The sequence below is a fragment of the Mesoplodon mirus genome (assembly GCF_964341445.2).
Source record: "Mesoplodon mirus genome assembly, chromosome: 11".
Classification (NCBI taxonomy): domain Eukaryota; kingdom Metazoa; phylum Chordata; class Mammalia; order Artiodactyla; family Ziphiidae; genus Mesoplodon; species Mesoplodon mirus.
Window position 1 is genome coordinate 9,568,711 of NC_138987.1, and position 18,696 is coordinate 9,587,406.

The window sequence follows — 18,696 nt, forward strand, 5'->3', positions numbered from 1 at the left end:
CATTTAGTCCATTTACATTTAAGGTAATTATCGATATGTATGTTCCTATTCCCATTTTCTTAATTGTTTTGGGTTCGTTATTGTAGGTCTTTTACTTCTGTTGTGTTTCTTGCCTAGAGAAGTTCCTTTAGCATTTGTTGTAAAGCTGGTTTGGTGGTGCTGAACTCTCTCAGCTTTTGCTTGTCTGTAAAGGTTTTAATTTCTCCATCAAATCTGAATGAGATCCTTGCTGGGTAGAGTAATCTTGGTTGCAGGTTTTTCTCCTTCATCACTTCAAATATGTCCTGCCAGTCCCTTCTGGCTTTCAGAGTTTCACTGAAAGATCAGCTGTTAACCTGATGGGGATTCCCTTGTGTGTTATTTGTTGTTTTTGCCTTGCTGCTTTTAATATGTTTTCTTTGTATTTAATTTTTGACAGTTTGATTAATATGTGTCTTGGCATGTTTCTCCTTGGATTTATCCTGTATGGGACTCTCTGTGCTTCCTGGACTTGATTAACTATTTCCTTTCCCATGTTAGGGAAGTGTTCAACTATAATCTCTTCAAATATTTTCTCAGTCCCTTTCTTTTTCTCTTCTTCTTCTGGAACCCCTATAATTCGAATGTTGGTGTGTTTAATGTTGTCCCAGAGGTCTCTGAGACTGTCCTCAGTTCTTTTCATTCTTTTTTCTTTATTCTGCTCTGCAGTAGTTATTTCCACTATTTTCCAGGTCACTTATCTGTTCTTCTGCCTCAGTTATTCTGCTATTGATAACATCTAGAGTATTTTTAATTTCATTTATTGTGTTGTTCATCATTGATTGTTTTTTAGTTCTTCTAGGTCCTTGTTAACTGTTTCTTGCATTTTGTCTATTCTATTTCCAAGATTTTGGATCATCTTTACTATCATTATTCTGAATTTTTTTTCAGGTAGACTGCCTATTTCCTCTTCATTTCTTAGGTCTGGTGGGTTTTTTTCTTGCTCCTTCATCTGCTGTGTGGTTTTCTGTCTTCTCATTTTGCTTATCTTACTTTGTTTGGGTTCTCCTTTTCGCAGGCTGCAGGTTCGTAGTTCCCGTTGTTTTTGGTGTCTGTCCCCAGTGGCTAAGGTGGTTCAGTGGGTTGTGTAGGCTTCCTGGTGGAGGGGGCTAGTGCCTGTGTTCTGGTGGATGAGGCTGGATCTTGTCTTTCTGGTGGGCAGGTCCACGTCTGGTGGTGTGTTTTGGGGTGTCTGCGGACTTTTTATGATTTTAGGCAGCCTCTCTGCTAATGGGTGGAGTTGTGTTCCTGTCTTGCTAGTTGTTTGGCATAGGGTGTCCAGCACTGTAGCTTGCTGGTCGTTGAGTGAAGCTGAGTGCTGGTGTTGAGATGGAGATCTCTGGGAGATCTTCGCCGTTTGATATTATGTGGAGCTGGGAGGTCTCTTGTGGACCAGTGTCCTGAAGTTGGCTCTCCCACCTCAGAGTCACAGCACTGACACCTGGCTGCAGCACCAAGAGCCTTTCATCCACACTCCTCAATTTGGGATGATTTGTTGTCTATTCGTGTATTCTACAGATGCAGGGTACATCAAGTGGATTGTGGAGCTTTAATCCGCTGCTTCTGAGGCTGCTGGGAGAGATTTCCCTTTCTCTTCTTTGTTCTCACAGCTCCCGGGGCTCAGCTTTGGATTTGGCCCCGCCTCTGCGTGTAGGTCGCTGGAGGGCGTCTGTTCTTCGCTCACACAGGATGGGGTTAAAGCAGCAGCTGCTTAAGGGGCTCTGACTCACTCAGGCAGGGGGTGTGGCGGGGTGCGTGGACGGGGCACGGAGGTGGGGCGAGCGTGCGGCGGCAGAGGCCTGCGTGACGTTGCACCAGCCCGAGGCGCGCCTGCGTTCTCCCGGGGAAGTTGTCCCTGGATCCCGGGACCCCGGCAGTGGCGGGCTGCACAGGCTCCCAGGAAGGGGAGTGTGGATAGTGACCTGTGCTCACACACAGGCTTCTTGGCGGCGGCAGCAGCAGCCTTAGCGTCTCATGCCCGTCTCTGGGGTCCGCGCTGATAGCTGCGACTCGCGCCCGTCTCTGGAGCTCCTTTAAGCGGCGCTCTGAATCTACTCTCCTCGCGCACCAGGAAACAAGGAGGTAAGAAAAAGTCTCTTGCCTCTTCAGCAGCTCCAGACTTTTTCCCGGACTCCCTCCAGGCTAGCTGTGGCGCACTAACCCCCTTCAGGCTGTGTTCACGCCGCCAACCCCAGTCCTCTCCCTGGGATCCGACCGAAGCCCGAGCCTCAGCTCCCAGCCCCGCCCGCCCCGGCGGGTGAGCAGACAAGCCTCTCGGGTTGGTGAGTGCTGGTCGGCACCGATCCTCTGTGCGGGAATCTCTCCACTTTCCCCTCCGCACCCCTGTGGCTGCGCTCTCCTCCGTGGCTCTGAAGCTTCCCCCCTCTGCCACCCGCAGTCTCCGCCCGCGAAGTGGCTTCCTAGTGTGTAGAAACCTTTCCTCCTTCACAGCTCCCTCCCACTGGCGCAGGTCCCGTCCCTATCCTTTTGTCTTTGTTTATTCTTTTCTCTTTTGCCCTACCCAGGTACGTGGGGTGTTTTTTGCCTTTTGGGAGGTCTGAGGTCTTCTGCCAGCGTTCAGTAGGTGTTCTGTAGGAGCTGTTCCACGTGTAGATGTATTTCTGGTGTATCTGTAGGGAGGAAGGAGATCTCCGCGTCTTACTCTTCCGCCATCTTCTCCTCCTCTCCCCTGTTAGCTTTACTTTTTCACATTTATCTTTTAAAACCATCTGGAGTTTACCTTTGTATATGGTGAATATGCTATAAAGACCCAGTTTCATTTTTTTCTTCTATTATTGTTATTAGAATACATTTTTTGAGTTTGTTAATAAATTATGCTAAAATATTGATTGGAATTATATAGAATTTATAGATTAATTTTGGGAGAATTGACATCTTTATAGTGTTAAATTGTCCCATCCGTGAGCCTTGGAATATTTCTCCATATTTTTTAAGTTTTGGTTTGGATACTTTCAAGTCATCAGACCAGCTAGGTGTAAAAATTGATGTGATATAAAACAGTTGACTTGGTTGATATGATCAAATTTGTCAAGTAGTAGGAAAAAAAAAAATCCTAAAGCTACACTGATTAATTCTATAGGTTAATTATATAGATTTGAAATCATCACATTAGCCCTTTTAAGATGTACTTTTTATAGTTTATTTTAATGTATTTTCCTTTAAACTATAATATATCTGTAAAAGCTAGATTTTAACTGGTTTATATGTCAACAATGTTTTTTTTTTTCCTCCTTTTTGTTTTATTACTGAAACATGAACAACTTTTGTGAAAAGGTTACTATTTAGTTGACTACTAACAGGATTTTTAATTTTAGGTTATATTCTGTAGGGTAGCTTTATATTTTTAGAAGTAATCTTTAGGTTAGCATTGGGTTCTGGTAGCATTGAAGCAAAAATCAATAGTATTTAAATTTAAAAGTATGGAATAGTAACAATAAAAAAAAATAGTAGGCAAAAATTTTAGGCTTAGTCTTGTCAGCTCTTACTTAAAAACCTAAACTCTCTTTTGGTAAACACAGTACTAAAGAGCAATTAGGAAAAAGGGATTTTGAAGAAGAATTGTTTTCATATTTGAATGTGATGAAATCCTCTATGTTGGTGCCAGAGACCAGCAGGAACACACTGGTAGTAAGGAATTTGGCTTAAGTACTCCTTGCACTGAAGGAACACTGCACCATTGGGGTCCTGGGGAATCTCATTATATGTCCTGTCATTGGATTTGGATTTTGGTTGGGTGATTTGGGAAAGGGTCTAAGGAAACAGGGGAGTCCTCTAGATCGGATGCTGGGACAATTCTATCTATGCCTGGTTAAAGATGTCATTTGTTTAGCAAGTGAGGGGGTTGTTTGCTGTTTTGTGGGTGGTACAGTGGCCTTTTTCTTTTTTGTGTTTAGTAAAATTATGAAGTGATCTTGCTTGGTATCATTTACCATTGTCTCAAAGTAACCTTGTCTCCAGCTGTTTTCCTGTTGTATATGTACAACAGGAGAACAGAATGGCCTGTTGGTGAGTGTCAGATGAGTTCAGGACATCCAAGTCTACCCTTTCTTTCCTCTCTCCCGACTACTACCTCTTTCATCCATAAGCAATTAAAATTGTTTAAAAAATACGTACGTAATTTGGGAATTTTCTCCTTTTTGTAGTTACCTAGGGCAATGACTTAATCATAAATACGTGAGTGATTTCTGCTTGGACAAAAGAAACTTAGTAACATGCTGTGGCTTTGCCACAGATAACTTTACTGATGATTTTTAATTTATAAGTTGTAGTCTTACTTTGAAATAACCATCTCCTCTGCTGCCTTTCCTTGCGGAAGGCATTTTAGATTCTTTGCTCTTACTTTTCCCCCTACCTGGAATCGCTGGTCTTTGCAAGACTACTTCCTTATCCTCAGTTTTTAGAGATCACACCCATTTCCCTATTTCTAAGATATCCCTGTTTAAATTAGCCTCATTTCCTCCATCTTACTTTGTTTTATATTGTTTGTAGCACTTGTCACCTGAAGTTAATTCATTTCTTCTATTGTGTGGTCCTCCCATCCCCACTCCACTCCCCACTTCAAACATAAGCTGCGAGTGGGTGAGAACTTGTATGTATGTACAGTTGTGCCAGCCCCCAATAATGTTTCTGGCACAAATAGGTGCTTAATAAACAAATACATTTATGAATTAATAAATGAACCACTAACCAAATGAGTAAATGTATATTCTAGACATAATTATTTGTTGACTATTAACTATTAATTGGGCTAGAAGTACTTGAAAAAATGTCAATCAGTTTCTCTGGAAATATGCCTTAATATTCAAAGTAATTTCCTGCTATAATTTTTTTTCATCATCTGTGTTCAAAGACAATGGGTAAGATGGGATAGCATTATGATTATGTTTTCCTGGTGCTTAAATTACTAGTTGGATGCATTTCTCTGGAGTGATTCCAGTGTAAGTATATTTTCATTTATTAATGCCACAATCAAAGCAAAACTTTGGGAGAGGTGAGGTGGGTTGAAAAACAGCCTGGCTATTAGAAGTTTGCATTGAGCCATACTTTGTTATGTTGGTGGTGGGACGGGGGGTTGGATATAAAATACATATGGTGTTTTGCCTATTTAATTTGAAGATAATCATAATTTATTTTACTGTATGTTTTTCATACTTAGTATTTTTTTAACTTTTATCTTTCAAAAAGATAAGGATTCAATTTTCTATGGACTCATAGTGCCAAGGCCTATTCGTAGCATGTGAATGTTGGTTTGCAGTGAAAGATGAAACTTGGTGTGAAAATATTTATTGAGTATTTGCCACGTGGCAGGCACCGTCTTAAACACCCTACGTATACAAACTCATTTAATCCTTGTCAACAAACCCAGGAGATATTATTCTCCCCCATATTACAAATGAGTAAACAGAGGCACAGAGTGTTAAATTACAGGGCACATAAGCAAATTTGGGATTGAAAGAGGCTACACATTTTTATGCATTAAAAAGTGATATCTCAAAACCCGTTTCATTCTTCATATACAGCTATTAATTACCCAAATAAATAGATCTTGGCACACATGAGCCTTCTTATCCTCAGCTTCTAGTTGGGAGGGACTCTGATTTCAGGACCCGACACCCCATCTCCTTATGGGAAAGAAAGAAGACAAGAGAAGCACCCAAGTTTGAGGGATAGGTCTGTTTGAGAGCCATGCTGTGTGGGCAGCTGTTAATGGGGTGTCTTATAATATTGAGAAATCATGATTATTTAGAGTGAAGCATAAAGGGTATACAGAAAATGTCGATTTTTAAGTGTGACTATGTGTGAAAACACTGTTACTGATTTTACCATGTATGAATTTATTAACAGGAAGGGTATAAAAGAACATTATATGTGAATAAACCATATATACTTAACTTTTTTAAGAAGCATGGTGTTTACTGATACATTCTGATGACTATTAAGCCTTTTTATAGCTTTGATCTACTTAGTTATCTTCTTTTTTATTCCCAGTTCTTCTATGTCATTTATCAGTATTTTTGTATTTGAATGAAGTCTTTATTTTAAGATGATTTCTTACAGTTTCTGGTTTAGTAAGTATACAATAATTTCAGTCCACGAAGACCCCTACCAGGATTTGAAAGAGCTTCAAGTCTTTGTAGGTGATCTTAAGATAACATAGTTCTTGGCCTTATGATGAACTGTATGTGTATATCAGCTTTGAGACATATTTTTGTTTTAGGCTTTCATTGTATTTAATCCCCTAGTTTGATGAAATGTTGGAGTATAAAGGAAATAAATTTGCTTTCTTAAAAATGTTTTATGAGAGTTTTTTCTCTCATTGTGGTACTTCATGACGGCCTGATATTATGTCATATATAATTGGAATGACACTCAGCCTGAATACTTCTTTCTCTTTTTGGCAGCATGGGGTAACCTTGGAAATGTTCTCAAGAGTCAGAGCAAAATTTCTGAAGCTGAAAGCGCCTATAGAAATGCTTTGTATTACCGAAGCAACATGGCTGACATGCTTTATAATTTGTGAGTATGCGTTGCTTTCTCTGGTTTGGTTCATCTTTGAAACATGTGGCGAGAGGGGCTGTTGATTTAACTGCTGGAAATGGAGATGATGGTAGCTGATATTCTGAAATAGTCTTTTCATGAATCATGCCTCTGAGATCAGTAAGTGGATGGTATTTGTGATCTCTGTTTTGGGCCACATCATTGATATTCATGTGTATTGATATAATATGGCTGAGGTTTTTTTTTTTTAAGTACTATGCCATATAACATAAAAATTGGTTTAAATGCTTTTAGTTTTTTTTTTTTTTAAAGTTCACATCATTAGTACTTGGTTGGGCTCCTAAAATAAGGCTGCTACGTATGATACTCTATGTATTTGATATCTTGATTTTTAATAATAGATTTTATCCTCTGTTAAAGAATTGCTGGTGTCAAAGTATATATAGAACATGTACTAAACCTGGGAGTTATCAAATAAGATAATGTTTTTCTTTTATTTTTCCACCCCCTCCTCCAACAGTAGTGACAATTAGGTTGGGATAATGGGATAATTTAGAATGCCTGTGTATGCTGGGTTAGAAAAATCCCTGGGGAAAAATCTGTTCTGTTATTTGAATGGAAAGCCCCAGGGGGTGCAGTTAGATGTGAGTGGATAAATGCAAATTAAACTGAAATCCTTTTTCTGTCTCTTGTATTTATGACACTCTTTTATTTATTAGTAATAGAAACTTAGTCTAAACTTGCTTAAACACAAAAGAGAATTTATTAGCCCCCATAACTGAAAATTCCTGGGGTTGACTAGATGAAGGCAAAATTAGATCCAGGTGTTTTATTATGTTTCGGGTATTTGTCTCCATTTTGTGTCTTTGGTTTCTTTGGGGTTCACTCCTTTCTCTGTGGGACTCTAAGTTAATGAAATGACTCATGCATCTTTATGCATATAGACTCTTCTTAGTCTCTGAAGGAGTTGTCTTGGTATCTCTTAATCCTGGAAAAAGATCTCTGACCAACCTTTCCGGGATCATGGATCGTTTCTTAAATGAAACTTTGGGCCGTGTGTCTGGGGCTATAAGAGCCCTCCATTGACAGTGCCTCTGGGGTTGGAATAGAAAGGAGGAGGACCAGTTCCCTGTAGGAAGGGACCAGGCATATAAGATGTCTACTGCTTGTGTTTAATGGCTGCTATGTAATATTGACAATATTAAACTAATTTGTCAGCTTCTTTTTTTTTTTTTTTTTTTTTTTTTTTTTGCATTACGCGGGCCTCTCACTGTTGTGGCCTCTCCCGTTGAGGAGCACAGGCTCCGGACGCGCAGGCCCAGCAGCCACAGCCCACGGGCCCAGCCGCTCCGCGGCACGTGGGATCCTCCCGGACCGGGGCACGAACCCGCGTGCCCTGCATCGGCAGACGGACTCTCAACCACTGTGCCACCGGGGAAGCCCCAATTCTACTCTTAATAGCAATAGATGTAGTACATTTATTGCATAGCCTTATATTTAACCTTTTATTCATATTATCAAATTTATTAAAATTCAGTAGTTCCCACAAGTAATTTTAAGACCAGGTTTAACAGATCTGCCTTATGATGTTGGTTTCTCTTTTCAGGTATAATAAATTTTCAGGGACAAAGCAGATGGACCACCACTCAGTGATTTACAGTGTCAAATCTTATAAATACATAGTCGACTTTCAACCTTTTAACTGCACCACTCACTGCCATTTGAAATACAATTGATTTCTCGTCTGAAAAATGCTCTGTTCTTTCACTGTTATAGATTTGTCCCAGTCCGTCTGTTCCAATTGCCACCTAAACAAAGAATTCAATAGAGCATTGAATATTTCATTAGGCATTAGATTTCAGAATGCAGATGATAAATGTAATGTGGTTTAATCAATTCTTGATTATCTTACATAACAGAGGGGATTATTTCTGTGGATAATAGAGATTTTGCCACCATAAGTTAGTTGTCATTTTTGTTCTGTAAGCATCTAAGTAATCATCTACTCTGAGAAGCTAGGAAAGGAGCAATACAATAAACTAATAAATTTAAGGGAAGTAAAAAGAAAATGTTAATGAAGTAGAGTATGGAGAAACAATGGGAAGTAATGAATAAATGTAAGAGCTTGTTCTTTAAAAGATCAACAATATATGGCAAAGGTAATGGACAAAATAGAAAATCTCAAATATACAATATAATACTGAGAATGAGAAAGGGCCTGCATCCAGATGTATGGAAGCTTAAAATAACAAAATGTTAGTTATGTATATGAAAATCTTAGTAATATGAATACTTTTCTGGGAAAATATAAATGATTAACATTAGCCCAAGAAGAAGTAGGCAATCTGAATCAAAAACCTTGGAAAAATTTGAAAACCATATTAAAGAATTTTCTCTCCAAGGAACCAAGTTAAGGCATTTCACAAGTAAGTTCTGTCAAGTCATTAATCAAATGGTATTTCTTGCATTAGTTACACTTCTCACTTATTTTTGTGAAGCTAGATAAAACTGATAGCAAAAGGTCTGATATTTAAAACCAAAACACAAAAGAGAATAGCGACAACAACAAAACTCAAAAAACAAAACAAAAAGCAAACAAGCAAGAACAAATAACAGAAACAAAACAGGCCAATAGACTTATGAATATAAATGTAGACATATCTTAAAATTAATATAGTGGATGCAGCAGCATATTAAAGATTAAAACACCACTATCAGATGAGATTTATTCTAAGTTTTATAGTGGAGTATTCAATACCACAATTCAATTGCTGTACTCTTTCAATTTAAAAAGTCAGAAGAGGAAAACAATTATGATCATTTCTAGAAGTGCCAAGAAGGCTTTTGATCAACATCTGCCTCAGAATAAGACATAAATAAACTAGGAATAAATAAATACTTCTACAGCATAAAGATTACCTCTCTAAAGTTATAGAAATACCATATTTAATATTGAAGTACAATGGTCATTACCATTCATATTCAGCTTCATGAAGTAGTGGCAGTTTCTTATTGGTCATTATATCTCTCCATATCTACAGGAGTTCTAGCTATATTTGTTGCTTTTATAAATGAATTATGAAATTCATATCAGAGCAGAGGAGATTCCATTTGTCACTATAAGTGGTAAGATTAGTAATGGGTATTAGCCACATTCTTTGAATTGTGTAAGTATATGTTGATCATTGTCATTAAACAATTCTGGAGTTGTTATTGTCTAGAGTTGTTATCTTGAAGTTTCAGAAACAAAGACATTTGTGTTAGCTTTGGTTTGTGTATTAGTTTCCGTAACAAAGTACTGCAAATTAGGTGGTTTAAAATAATAGAAATTTAGGGGCTTCCCTGGTGGCGCAGTGGTTGAGAATCTGCCTGCTAATGCAGGGGACACGGGTTCGAGCCCTGGTCTGGGAGGATCCCACATGCCTCGGAGCAACTGGGCCCGTGAGCCACAACTACTGAGCCTGCGCGCCTGGACCTGTGCTCCACAACAAGAGAGGCCGCGACAGTGAGAGGCCCGCGCACGGCGATGAAGGGTGGCCCCCGCTTGCCACAACTAGAGAAAGCCCTCGCACAGAAACGAAGACCCGGCACAGCCAAAAATAAATAAAAATTAATTAAAATAATAGAAATTTATTATGACACAGTTCTGGAGGCTAGCAGTTCACAGTGAAGGTGTCCACAGGGCAAGCTCCCTCTGAAACCTTTAGAGGAATCCTTCCTTGCCTCTTTCCTGTGGTTTGCTGGCATTCTTTGGAGTTCCTTGGCTTGCAGCTGCATGACCCCAGTCTCTGCCTTTTTCATCACATGACGATCTCCCTGTGTAACTTTTCCTTCACATCCTCTTATCTGGATACCAGTCATATTAGATTAGGGGCCCACCCTTGTTATCACATTACATCTGCAGTGATCCTTTTTCCAAGAAAGGACATATTCTAAGGTATGGGGGGTTACAACTTCAACATACCTTTTTTGGGAGAGACATAATTCAACCAATAGCTGCCTATTGGGAGCTTCATTTTAAGAGGCAGAGTGACACATAGTGGTACCATTCTATCTATCCCCAGTACCAAGCACAATGTCAAGCACATGAATTTTTAACAGGGGGGTGGGGATTGAGGAAGCTAAAAATTTGCCTAGAATTTCAACAAGTTTATATATCTCGTGATGCCGAGAACTCTGTCTTCCAAGGAAGTAATATAGGAGGATAGAGCAGTGAGGGAATGTGGGGTGCAGAGTTGTCACCACAGATCTAGTTCTAATGAGAGATTTTTTTGTTGGTTCAGGACCAGCTTTTGAGGACCCTTGAGAGGTTAGAAGGATCAGAGATTACAGAATGGAAGTGGCGGGACTATCTGATAATGGGGCTGAGCCATTCCTTGAATCCCCGTTGAAAACAAGGCATGAGAAGCCTGTGGAAGTGAGGTCTGTAGAAATGAGGGGGAAAGTAACCCTTGGCCAAAAGGCTAGAGTTCAGGGCAGGGTTTCCTGCCAAGTTCCATGGATGTGTGTATGTATGTGTATAAAGGATGGAGGGAGGTGTTCAAAGGATACCAGGTAAGCAGACTTGTCTCCCAAAATAGACAATTCAGGAAAGGCTATCAAACAGGAGGGCCAGGAGGTGCTTGCCATGTGTGATATCAAGTGACTGAGAGATTTTGGTGGAATTCTATTGGCTTGGGGTCACCAGAGATCTGGATACACAACTCATCTGGCCCTTTAGTGATTCCTGGAAGGAGGTGAGACAGCTTACAGGTACCTACCTACCTGTTCACATGGCAAGAGCAAAGCCTAACACTTATTACATACTTTCATTTTGTTTTAATTGATCATTTTTACCACTTAATTTTTTATTATTATTTTTATTTTTTTGCTGTATGCAAGCCTCTCACTGTTGTGGCCTCTCCCATTGCGGAGCACAGGCCCCGGACGCGCAGGGTCAGCGGCCATGGCTCACAGGCCTAACTGCTCCGTGGCATGTGGGATCTTCCCGGACCGGGGCACAAACCCGTGTCCCCTGCATCGGCAGGCGGACTCTCAATCACTGCGCCACCAGGGAAGCCCTACCACTTAATTTATACTCAAATAGAATCTTGTTGAAAACATTGAAGCAGTACTGCAGAATAAGCAGTAAAGCATAAAAATTATTATTGCATTCCTTACACATCTTTTTCCCTCCTCTAGTGTATATCTTTTCACTTTTTTCATGAGCATTTCTATATGTAGTTACAACATGTAGTTACACAGGCATACTTTTAACTTGTTCCCCTGTGTATGTGCATCACCAGTGATTTTTTAACTTCTGGATGTATATACAAATGTCATAATTTTCATGACCGTCTCTGCTTTCATTAACATTACACTGTTTCAATTGGGACTGTTACACAGCATTAATAAATGCCCAATGGAGTGGTTTCAAAGCTATGTTGCTTCAAAACCATGTTTCCATAATTACCAGTGGAGTTTATTTTATTTATTAGCTCTTTGTAATTTTCCTGGGAATTAATTGTTCAGGTTTCTTGCCTAGTCTTTATTGAGAAGTTTTTCTTGTTGGTTTGTGGGGTTTAAGGTGAAAATGGGTCCCTCTGCTGCACTTACATGTATAACACAAACATCTTTTCTGCAGGTATTTTCTCCTAGCTTTTTCTTGTATTTTTACTTTTCTTATGATAATCGTTATTGTATATAACTTGAATCTCTCTCTCTCTCTCTCTCTCTCTCTCTCTATATATATATATATATATATATATATTAAAAAATCCACAGACCCTTTCCTTTAAAACCTCTGTAATTTTGTGTCTCTATGAAAACCATTCATAGGCTAATATTTTTAAAAGTTATTGTCCATTTTTTGAATAGTTTTATAATTAATTTTGGTTTTTTTCTTTAGGTACTTAGTCCACCCTGGATATATTATTTTTTGTATTAAGGTATTTTTTTTTTCCAAAATGAAAACTAATGTCCCCATAATAATTTATTGAATGCTTCTCACCTAGGCCAAGTTTGTATATAACCCTGGAGTCATTGTCATGGGCTTTATTTTGGTCTTTTGGTAACCCACACCAAGAACAATTTGTTTTATTTACTGTAACTTCTAGTATATTTTATATTTTAAGGCAAGTTTCCCATTCTTCCTATTTATTTTCGAGCAATTCTTGATTATTCCTCTGTGTTTTGTCTTTAATATGAACATGATCATAGCCTTGTTAAATTGCCTTAGAAGTCTGGGCTTTTAGTTGGTTTTCCAGTGACTATATGTTCAAGTGAGGTAAACTGACATTGTTATACTCTTCAAGTTTCCCTTCTAGATATGTGTATTTCTACATTTATTTCAATTTTTAAATTTCCCATATTGAAAATACTGTATTTTGGTTCAAAAAGGCCTCACATATTTGAGGTTCATTTATTCTTTTTTTTTTTTTAACATCTTTATTGGAGTATAATTGCTTTACAGTGTTCTGTTAGTTTCCACTGTATAACAAAGTGAATCAGCTATATGCATATGTATATCCCCATATCCCCTCCCTCTTGCGTCTCCCTCCCACCCTCCTTATCCTACTCCTCTAGGTGGTCTCAAAGCACCGAGCTGATCTCCCTGTGCTATGCAGCTGCTTCCCACTAGCTCTCTGTTTTACATTTGCTAGTGTATACATGTCAGTGCTACTCTCTCACTTCGTCCCAGCTTACCCTTCCCCCACCCCATGTCCTTAAGTCCATTCTCAACATCTGTGTCTTTATTCCTGTCCTGCCCTTAGGTTCAGCAGAACCATTAAAAAAATTTTTTTTCAGATTCCATGTATATGTGTTAGCATACAGTATTTGTTTTTCTCTTTCTGACTTACTTCACTCTGTATGATGGACTCTAGGTCCATCCACCTCACTACAAATAACTCAATTTTGTTTCTTTTTATGGCTAAGTAATATTCCATTGTATATATGTGCCACATCTTCTTTATCCATTCATCTATTGATGGACACTTAGGTTGCTTCCAAGTCCTGGCTATTGTAAATAGTGCTGCAGTGAACATTGTGGTACATGACTCTTTTTGAACTATGGTTTTCTGAGGGTATATGCCCAGTAGTGGGATTGCTGGGTCGTATGGTACTTCTACGTTTAGTTTTTTAAGGAACCTCCATACTGTTCTCCATAGTGGCTGTATCAATTTACATTCCCACCAACAGTGCAAGAGGGTTCCCTTTTCTCCGCACCCTCTCCAGCATTTATTGTTTGTAGATTTTTTGATGATGCCATTTCTGACTGGTGTGAAGTAATAACTCATTATAGTTTTGAATTCCATTTCTCTAATGATTAGTGATGTTAAGCATCTTTTCATGTATTTGTTGGCAATCTGTATATCTTCTTTGGAGAAATGTCTATTTAGGTCTTCTACCCATTTTTGTATTGGGTTGTTTGTTTTTATGGTATTGAGCTGCATGAGCTGCTTGTATATTTTGGAGATTAATCCTTTGTCAGTTGATTTGTTTGCAAATATTTTCTCCCATTGTCTCTTAATCTTTTTTATGGTTTCCTTTGCTGTGCAAAAGCTTTTAAGTTTCATTAGGTCCCATTTGTTTATTTTTGTTTTTATTTCCATTTCTCTAGAGGTGGGTGAAAAAAGATCTTGCTGTGATTTATGTCATAGAGTGTTCTGCCTATGTTTTCCTCTGAGAGTTTTACAGTGTCTCACCTTACATTAAGGTCTTTAATCCATTTTGAGTTTATTTTTATATATGGTGTTAGGAAGTGTTCTAATTTCATTCTTCTACATGTAGCTGTCCAGTTATCTCAGCACCACTTATTAAAGAGGCTATCTTTTCTCCACTGTATTCTCTTGCCTCCTTTATCAAAGATAAGGCAACCATTTTTGTGTGGGTTTATCTCTGGGCTTTCTATCCTGTTCCATTGGTCTATATTTCTGTTTTTCTGCCAGTACCATACTGTCTTGATTACTGTAGCTTTGTGGTATAGTTTGAAGTCCAGGAGCCTGATTCCTCCAGCTCCATTTTTCTTTCTCAAGACTGCTTTGGCTATTCGGAGTCATTTGTGTTTCCATACAAACTGTGCAATTTTTTGTTCCAGTTCTGTGAAAAATGCCATTGGTAGTTTGATAGGGATTGCATTGAATCTGTAGATTGCTTTGGGTAGTATAGTCATTTTCACAATATTTATTCTTCCAGTCCAAGAACATGATATATCTCTCCATCTGTTGGTATCATCTTTAATTTCTTTCAGCAGTGTCTTATAGTTTTCTGCATATAGGTCTTTTGTCTCCTTAGGTAGGTTTATTCCTAGATATTTTATTCTTTTTGTTACAGTGGTAAATGGTAGTGTTTCCTTAATTTCTCTTTCAAGTTTTTCATCATTATTGTATAGGAATGCCAGAGATTTCTGTGCATTAATTTTGTATCCTGTTAGTTTACCAAATTCATTGATTAGCTCTAGTAGTTTTCTGGTAGCATCTTTAGGATTCTCTATGTATTAGTATCATGTCATCTGCAACAGTGACAATTTTACTTCTTCTTTTCCAGTTTGGATTCCATTTATTTCTTTTTCTTCTTTGATTGCTATGGCTAAAAATTCCAGAACTATGTTGAATAATAGTGGTGAGAGTGGGCAACCTTGTCTTGTTCCTATCTTAGAGGAAATAGTTTCAGTTTTTCACCATTGAGAACAGTGTTGTCTGTGGGTTTGTCATATATTGCCTTTATTAATGTTGAGGTAGGTTCCCTCTATGCCTACTTTCTGGAGAGTTTTTATCATAAATGGTGTTGAATTTCTCAAAAGCTTTTTCTGCATCTATTGAGATGATCATATAGTTTTTATTCTTCAGTTTGTTAATATGGTGTATCACATTGATTGATTTGCATATATTGAAGGATCCTTGCATCCCTGAGATAAATCCCAATCGATCATGGGGTATGATCCTTTTAATGTGTTCTTGGATTCTGTTTGCTAGTATTTTGTTGAGGATTTTTGCATCTGTATTCAGTGATATTGGGCTGTAATTCTCTTTTTTTTTAGTATCTCTGTCTGGTTTTGGTATCAGGATGATGGTGGCCTCATAGAATGAGTTTGGGAGTGTTCCTCCCTCTGCTATATTTTGGAAGAGTTTTAGAAGCATAGGTGTCAGCTCTTGTCTAAATGTTTGATAGAATTCTTCTGTGAAGCCATCTGGTCCTGGGCTTTTGTTTGTTGGAAGATTTTTAATCATAGTTTCAATTTCAGTGCTTGTGATTGGTCTGTTTATATTTTCTATTTCTTCCTGATTCAGTCTCTGAAGGTTGTGTTTTTCTAAGAATTTGTCCATTTCATCCAGGTTGTCCATTTTATTCACTTATAGCTGCTTGTAGTAATCTCTCATGATCCTTTGTATTTCTGCAGTATCAGTTGTTACTTCTCCTTTTTCATTTCTAATTCTGTTGACTTGAATCTTCTCCATTTTTTTCTTGATGAGTCTGGCTAATGGTTTATCAATTTTGTTTAACTTCTCAAAGAACCAGCTTTTAGTTCTATTGATCTTTGCTATTGTTTCCTTCATTTCTTTTTTATTTATTTCTGATCTAATCTTTATAATTTCTTTCCCTCTGTTAACCTTGAGGCTTTTTTGTTCTTCTTTCTCTAATAGCTTTAGGTGTAAATTTAGGTTGTTTATTTGAGATTTTTCTTTTTTTTGAAACAAGAAAATGTGGGATAAGGATGTGGGATAAGGATTCTGCAATATATCATCTGGTATCAAGACTTGAGTTCTCTTTCCCTTTCTCCCACCAAACCCAAAATATTTTCTTTGTTACAAACATATTGAAAACTGTTTTTCAGAATTGGTAAGAGAAGATAATGGATGTTACATAATTGGATAACCAGCCAAGGGATGATTCAGCACAACACATTCTTACATTTTCATTTGTTAATCAGAAAAAAATTAAATAGTAAATAATGAAGCCTATACTTCTATTCTGATTTATTAAAACTGTGATGCTTCATGGTTCTTAAAATAGTAATAGTCCCTTTAAAATCCTACTTGAGATGTATAAGTGGCTATGCAACTGATTTCTCTTTATAGAAACACATTATTTAAATGTGTCTTTTAGTAATTTTCAGTTCTAATTTGTAGACTTCCTGTAACATTACCATGTCTAAAGGAAAAGTGGATGAACTAAGTATGTAAGTGTAGCCTTTATTGAGAATATTTTCAAAAGTAAAAATTAGTGATTATTTGAAACTAGGGCAAATTAACCATGCTTAATGATTTCATCAACCATTTATATGCATTTGAACAATGTGAATTCTTGAATATATTTTAGCATTAAATTATGCATTCTTGAGTTTTGGCCATGCTACACTATATTCTAGAAATTTGGCCAAGCCTGTCTTGTCAAAATGCCAAGATAGATTAAGGCAAGAGAATTAATATATGATGACCTGGACATCTGTAGGATGTAAAGAGGAAGTCAGAAATAATTTAATAACACATCCAGGTCAATTAAAAAAAAAGCACAAGATGAAAAGGTTTTTTTTTTTTTTTTTGCGCTACACGGGCCTCTCACTGTTATGGCCTCTCCCGTTGCGGAGCACAGGCTCCGGACGTGCAGGCTCAGCGGCCATGGCTCACGGGCCCAGCCGCTCCGTGGCATGTGGGATCTTCCCGGACCGGGGCAGGAACCCGTGTCCCCTGCATCGGCAGGCGGACTCTCAACCACTGCGCCACCAGGGAAGCCCCCGATGAAAGATTTTTATTGCAAGTTTTATAGTGTAAAGCATCATATGTAATTATTAGTTCAAATTACAAATTGTAGGTAACATGAAGGCTCATTTTACAGCATTCAAATATCTAGCGAGTTTTTGCAAGTAGTTTGAGGGAAGAAACAATCAGTTTAGGTGCGTGGGGTGCTTAGTTGCCTGGGGTGATCGGTCCCAGAGCAACCTACTTAGATAATAGAAGCACAGAGTAGAGCGACAGAGTGCCCCTGTGGTAGTGGTGTTTTCACGGGATTTCCCCCACTGTACTGTCACAGGTGCTAGAAGGACTCAGAGTCCAGTCAAATCTGCATGAGAGTCATAAGTCTGTCCGGTAAGCATATGTATCCATGTGTTAAAAACATTCAGTTTATAAGAACATCAGGCTAAAGAGTATTGGATGGATTAATTTATAATGACATTAGTCTAAGACAGCCTGATGCTATGAAACCTCTTGGCTGAAGCTCTTCCTTCCTTGGAAAGTGCTGGAATAAGTGCTATTGGCATTTGCCTCTGTAAATCCCCGTTTACAGACCTTTCTTCCAAGTCACACCACTTCTCTTTCATGCAGACTTTTACATTTTGTACTCAGTGGTTGTGTTAACATAGTTAAACAAGCAAGCGCTTCATACCTGCTAGCTTCATGGCTATCTTCTTTCCACAGTTCATTTTTTGAACACTGGTTCTCTGATTCATTGTGAGTTGATTTTACAGTTTAGCTTTCAAGGTGAAATCTGTTTTCTTGCAACTCTAAAATCCCCAATGCTGATAACACCTACGTCAAACATCACTAATTTGCACCCATTTATGAGATGTAATGACCAATTATAAAGTTTGATTAATACTGATTATACTTTCTGAGTACATTTGTACACTTGAACACATTTGTAAGTTCCTGTATTGGAAATAAGGATTCATTAATTCATTCAACAAATATTAGTGCCTTCAGAGTGACAGATATTCTGTTAGATGGTAGGAATAAGCTGACAAAGAAAGTATAGTTTCTGCCCTCAAGTAGCTTGAAGTTTGGATTTAAAAATATGTTAAGTAGGGCTTCCCTGGTGGTGCAGTGGTTGAGAGTCCACCTGCTGATGCAGGGGACACGGGTTCGTGCCCCGATCCGGGAAGATCCCACATGCCGCAGATCTGCTGGGCCCGTGAGCCGTGGCCACTGAGCCTGTGCATCCAGAGCCTGTGCTCCGCAACAGGAGAGGCCACAACAGTGAGAGGCCTGTGTAGCGCAAAAAAAAAAAAAAAGAAATATATATATATATATATATTTTTAGTAATAAAGTAATATCTCTTCTAAGGGAGAGATGCTTGTATTATTATGAGAAGGCAGGGACTTAACTCAGGCTGGAGAAAAAGGAAGAATAAGAAAGACAAGAGGAATCACACTTGAAAGACAAATGAACAAGGTTGTTTAG

The 18,696-nt window shown here is 38.3% G+C and overlaps 1 protein-coding gene across 7 annotated transcripts in view; it reads left to right on the forward strand.

Moving 5' to 3' along the window:
- TMTC2 (transmembrane O-mannosyltransferase targeting cadherins 2) overlaps nt 1-18,696 on the forward strand; it is a 537,933-nt gene that overhangs the window by 240,569 nt on the left and 278,668 nt on the right. For all 7 annotated transcript variants that reach the window (XR_014295268.1, XM_082635122.1, XM_082635123.1 and 4 more), the window contains one exon: nt 6,441-6,555. Coding sequence is in view for 6 of the 7 variants with exons in the window: in XM_082635122.1 (XP_082491248.1) it covers nt 6,441-6,555 (115 nt within the window). In the remaining variant the exon portion in view is untranslated. The remainder of the gene's footprint in view (nt 1-6,440; nt 6,556-18,696) is intronic.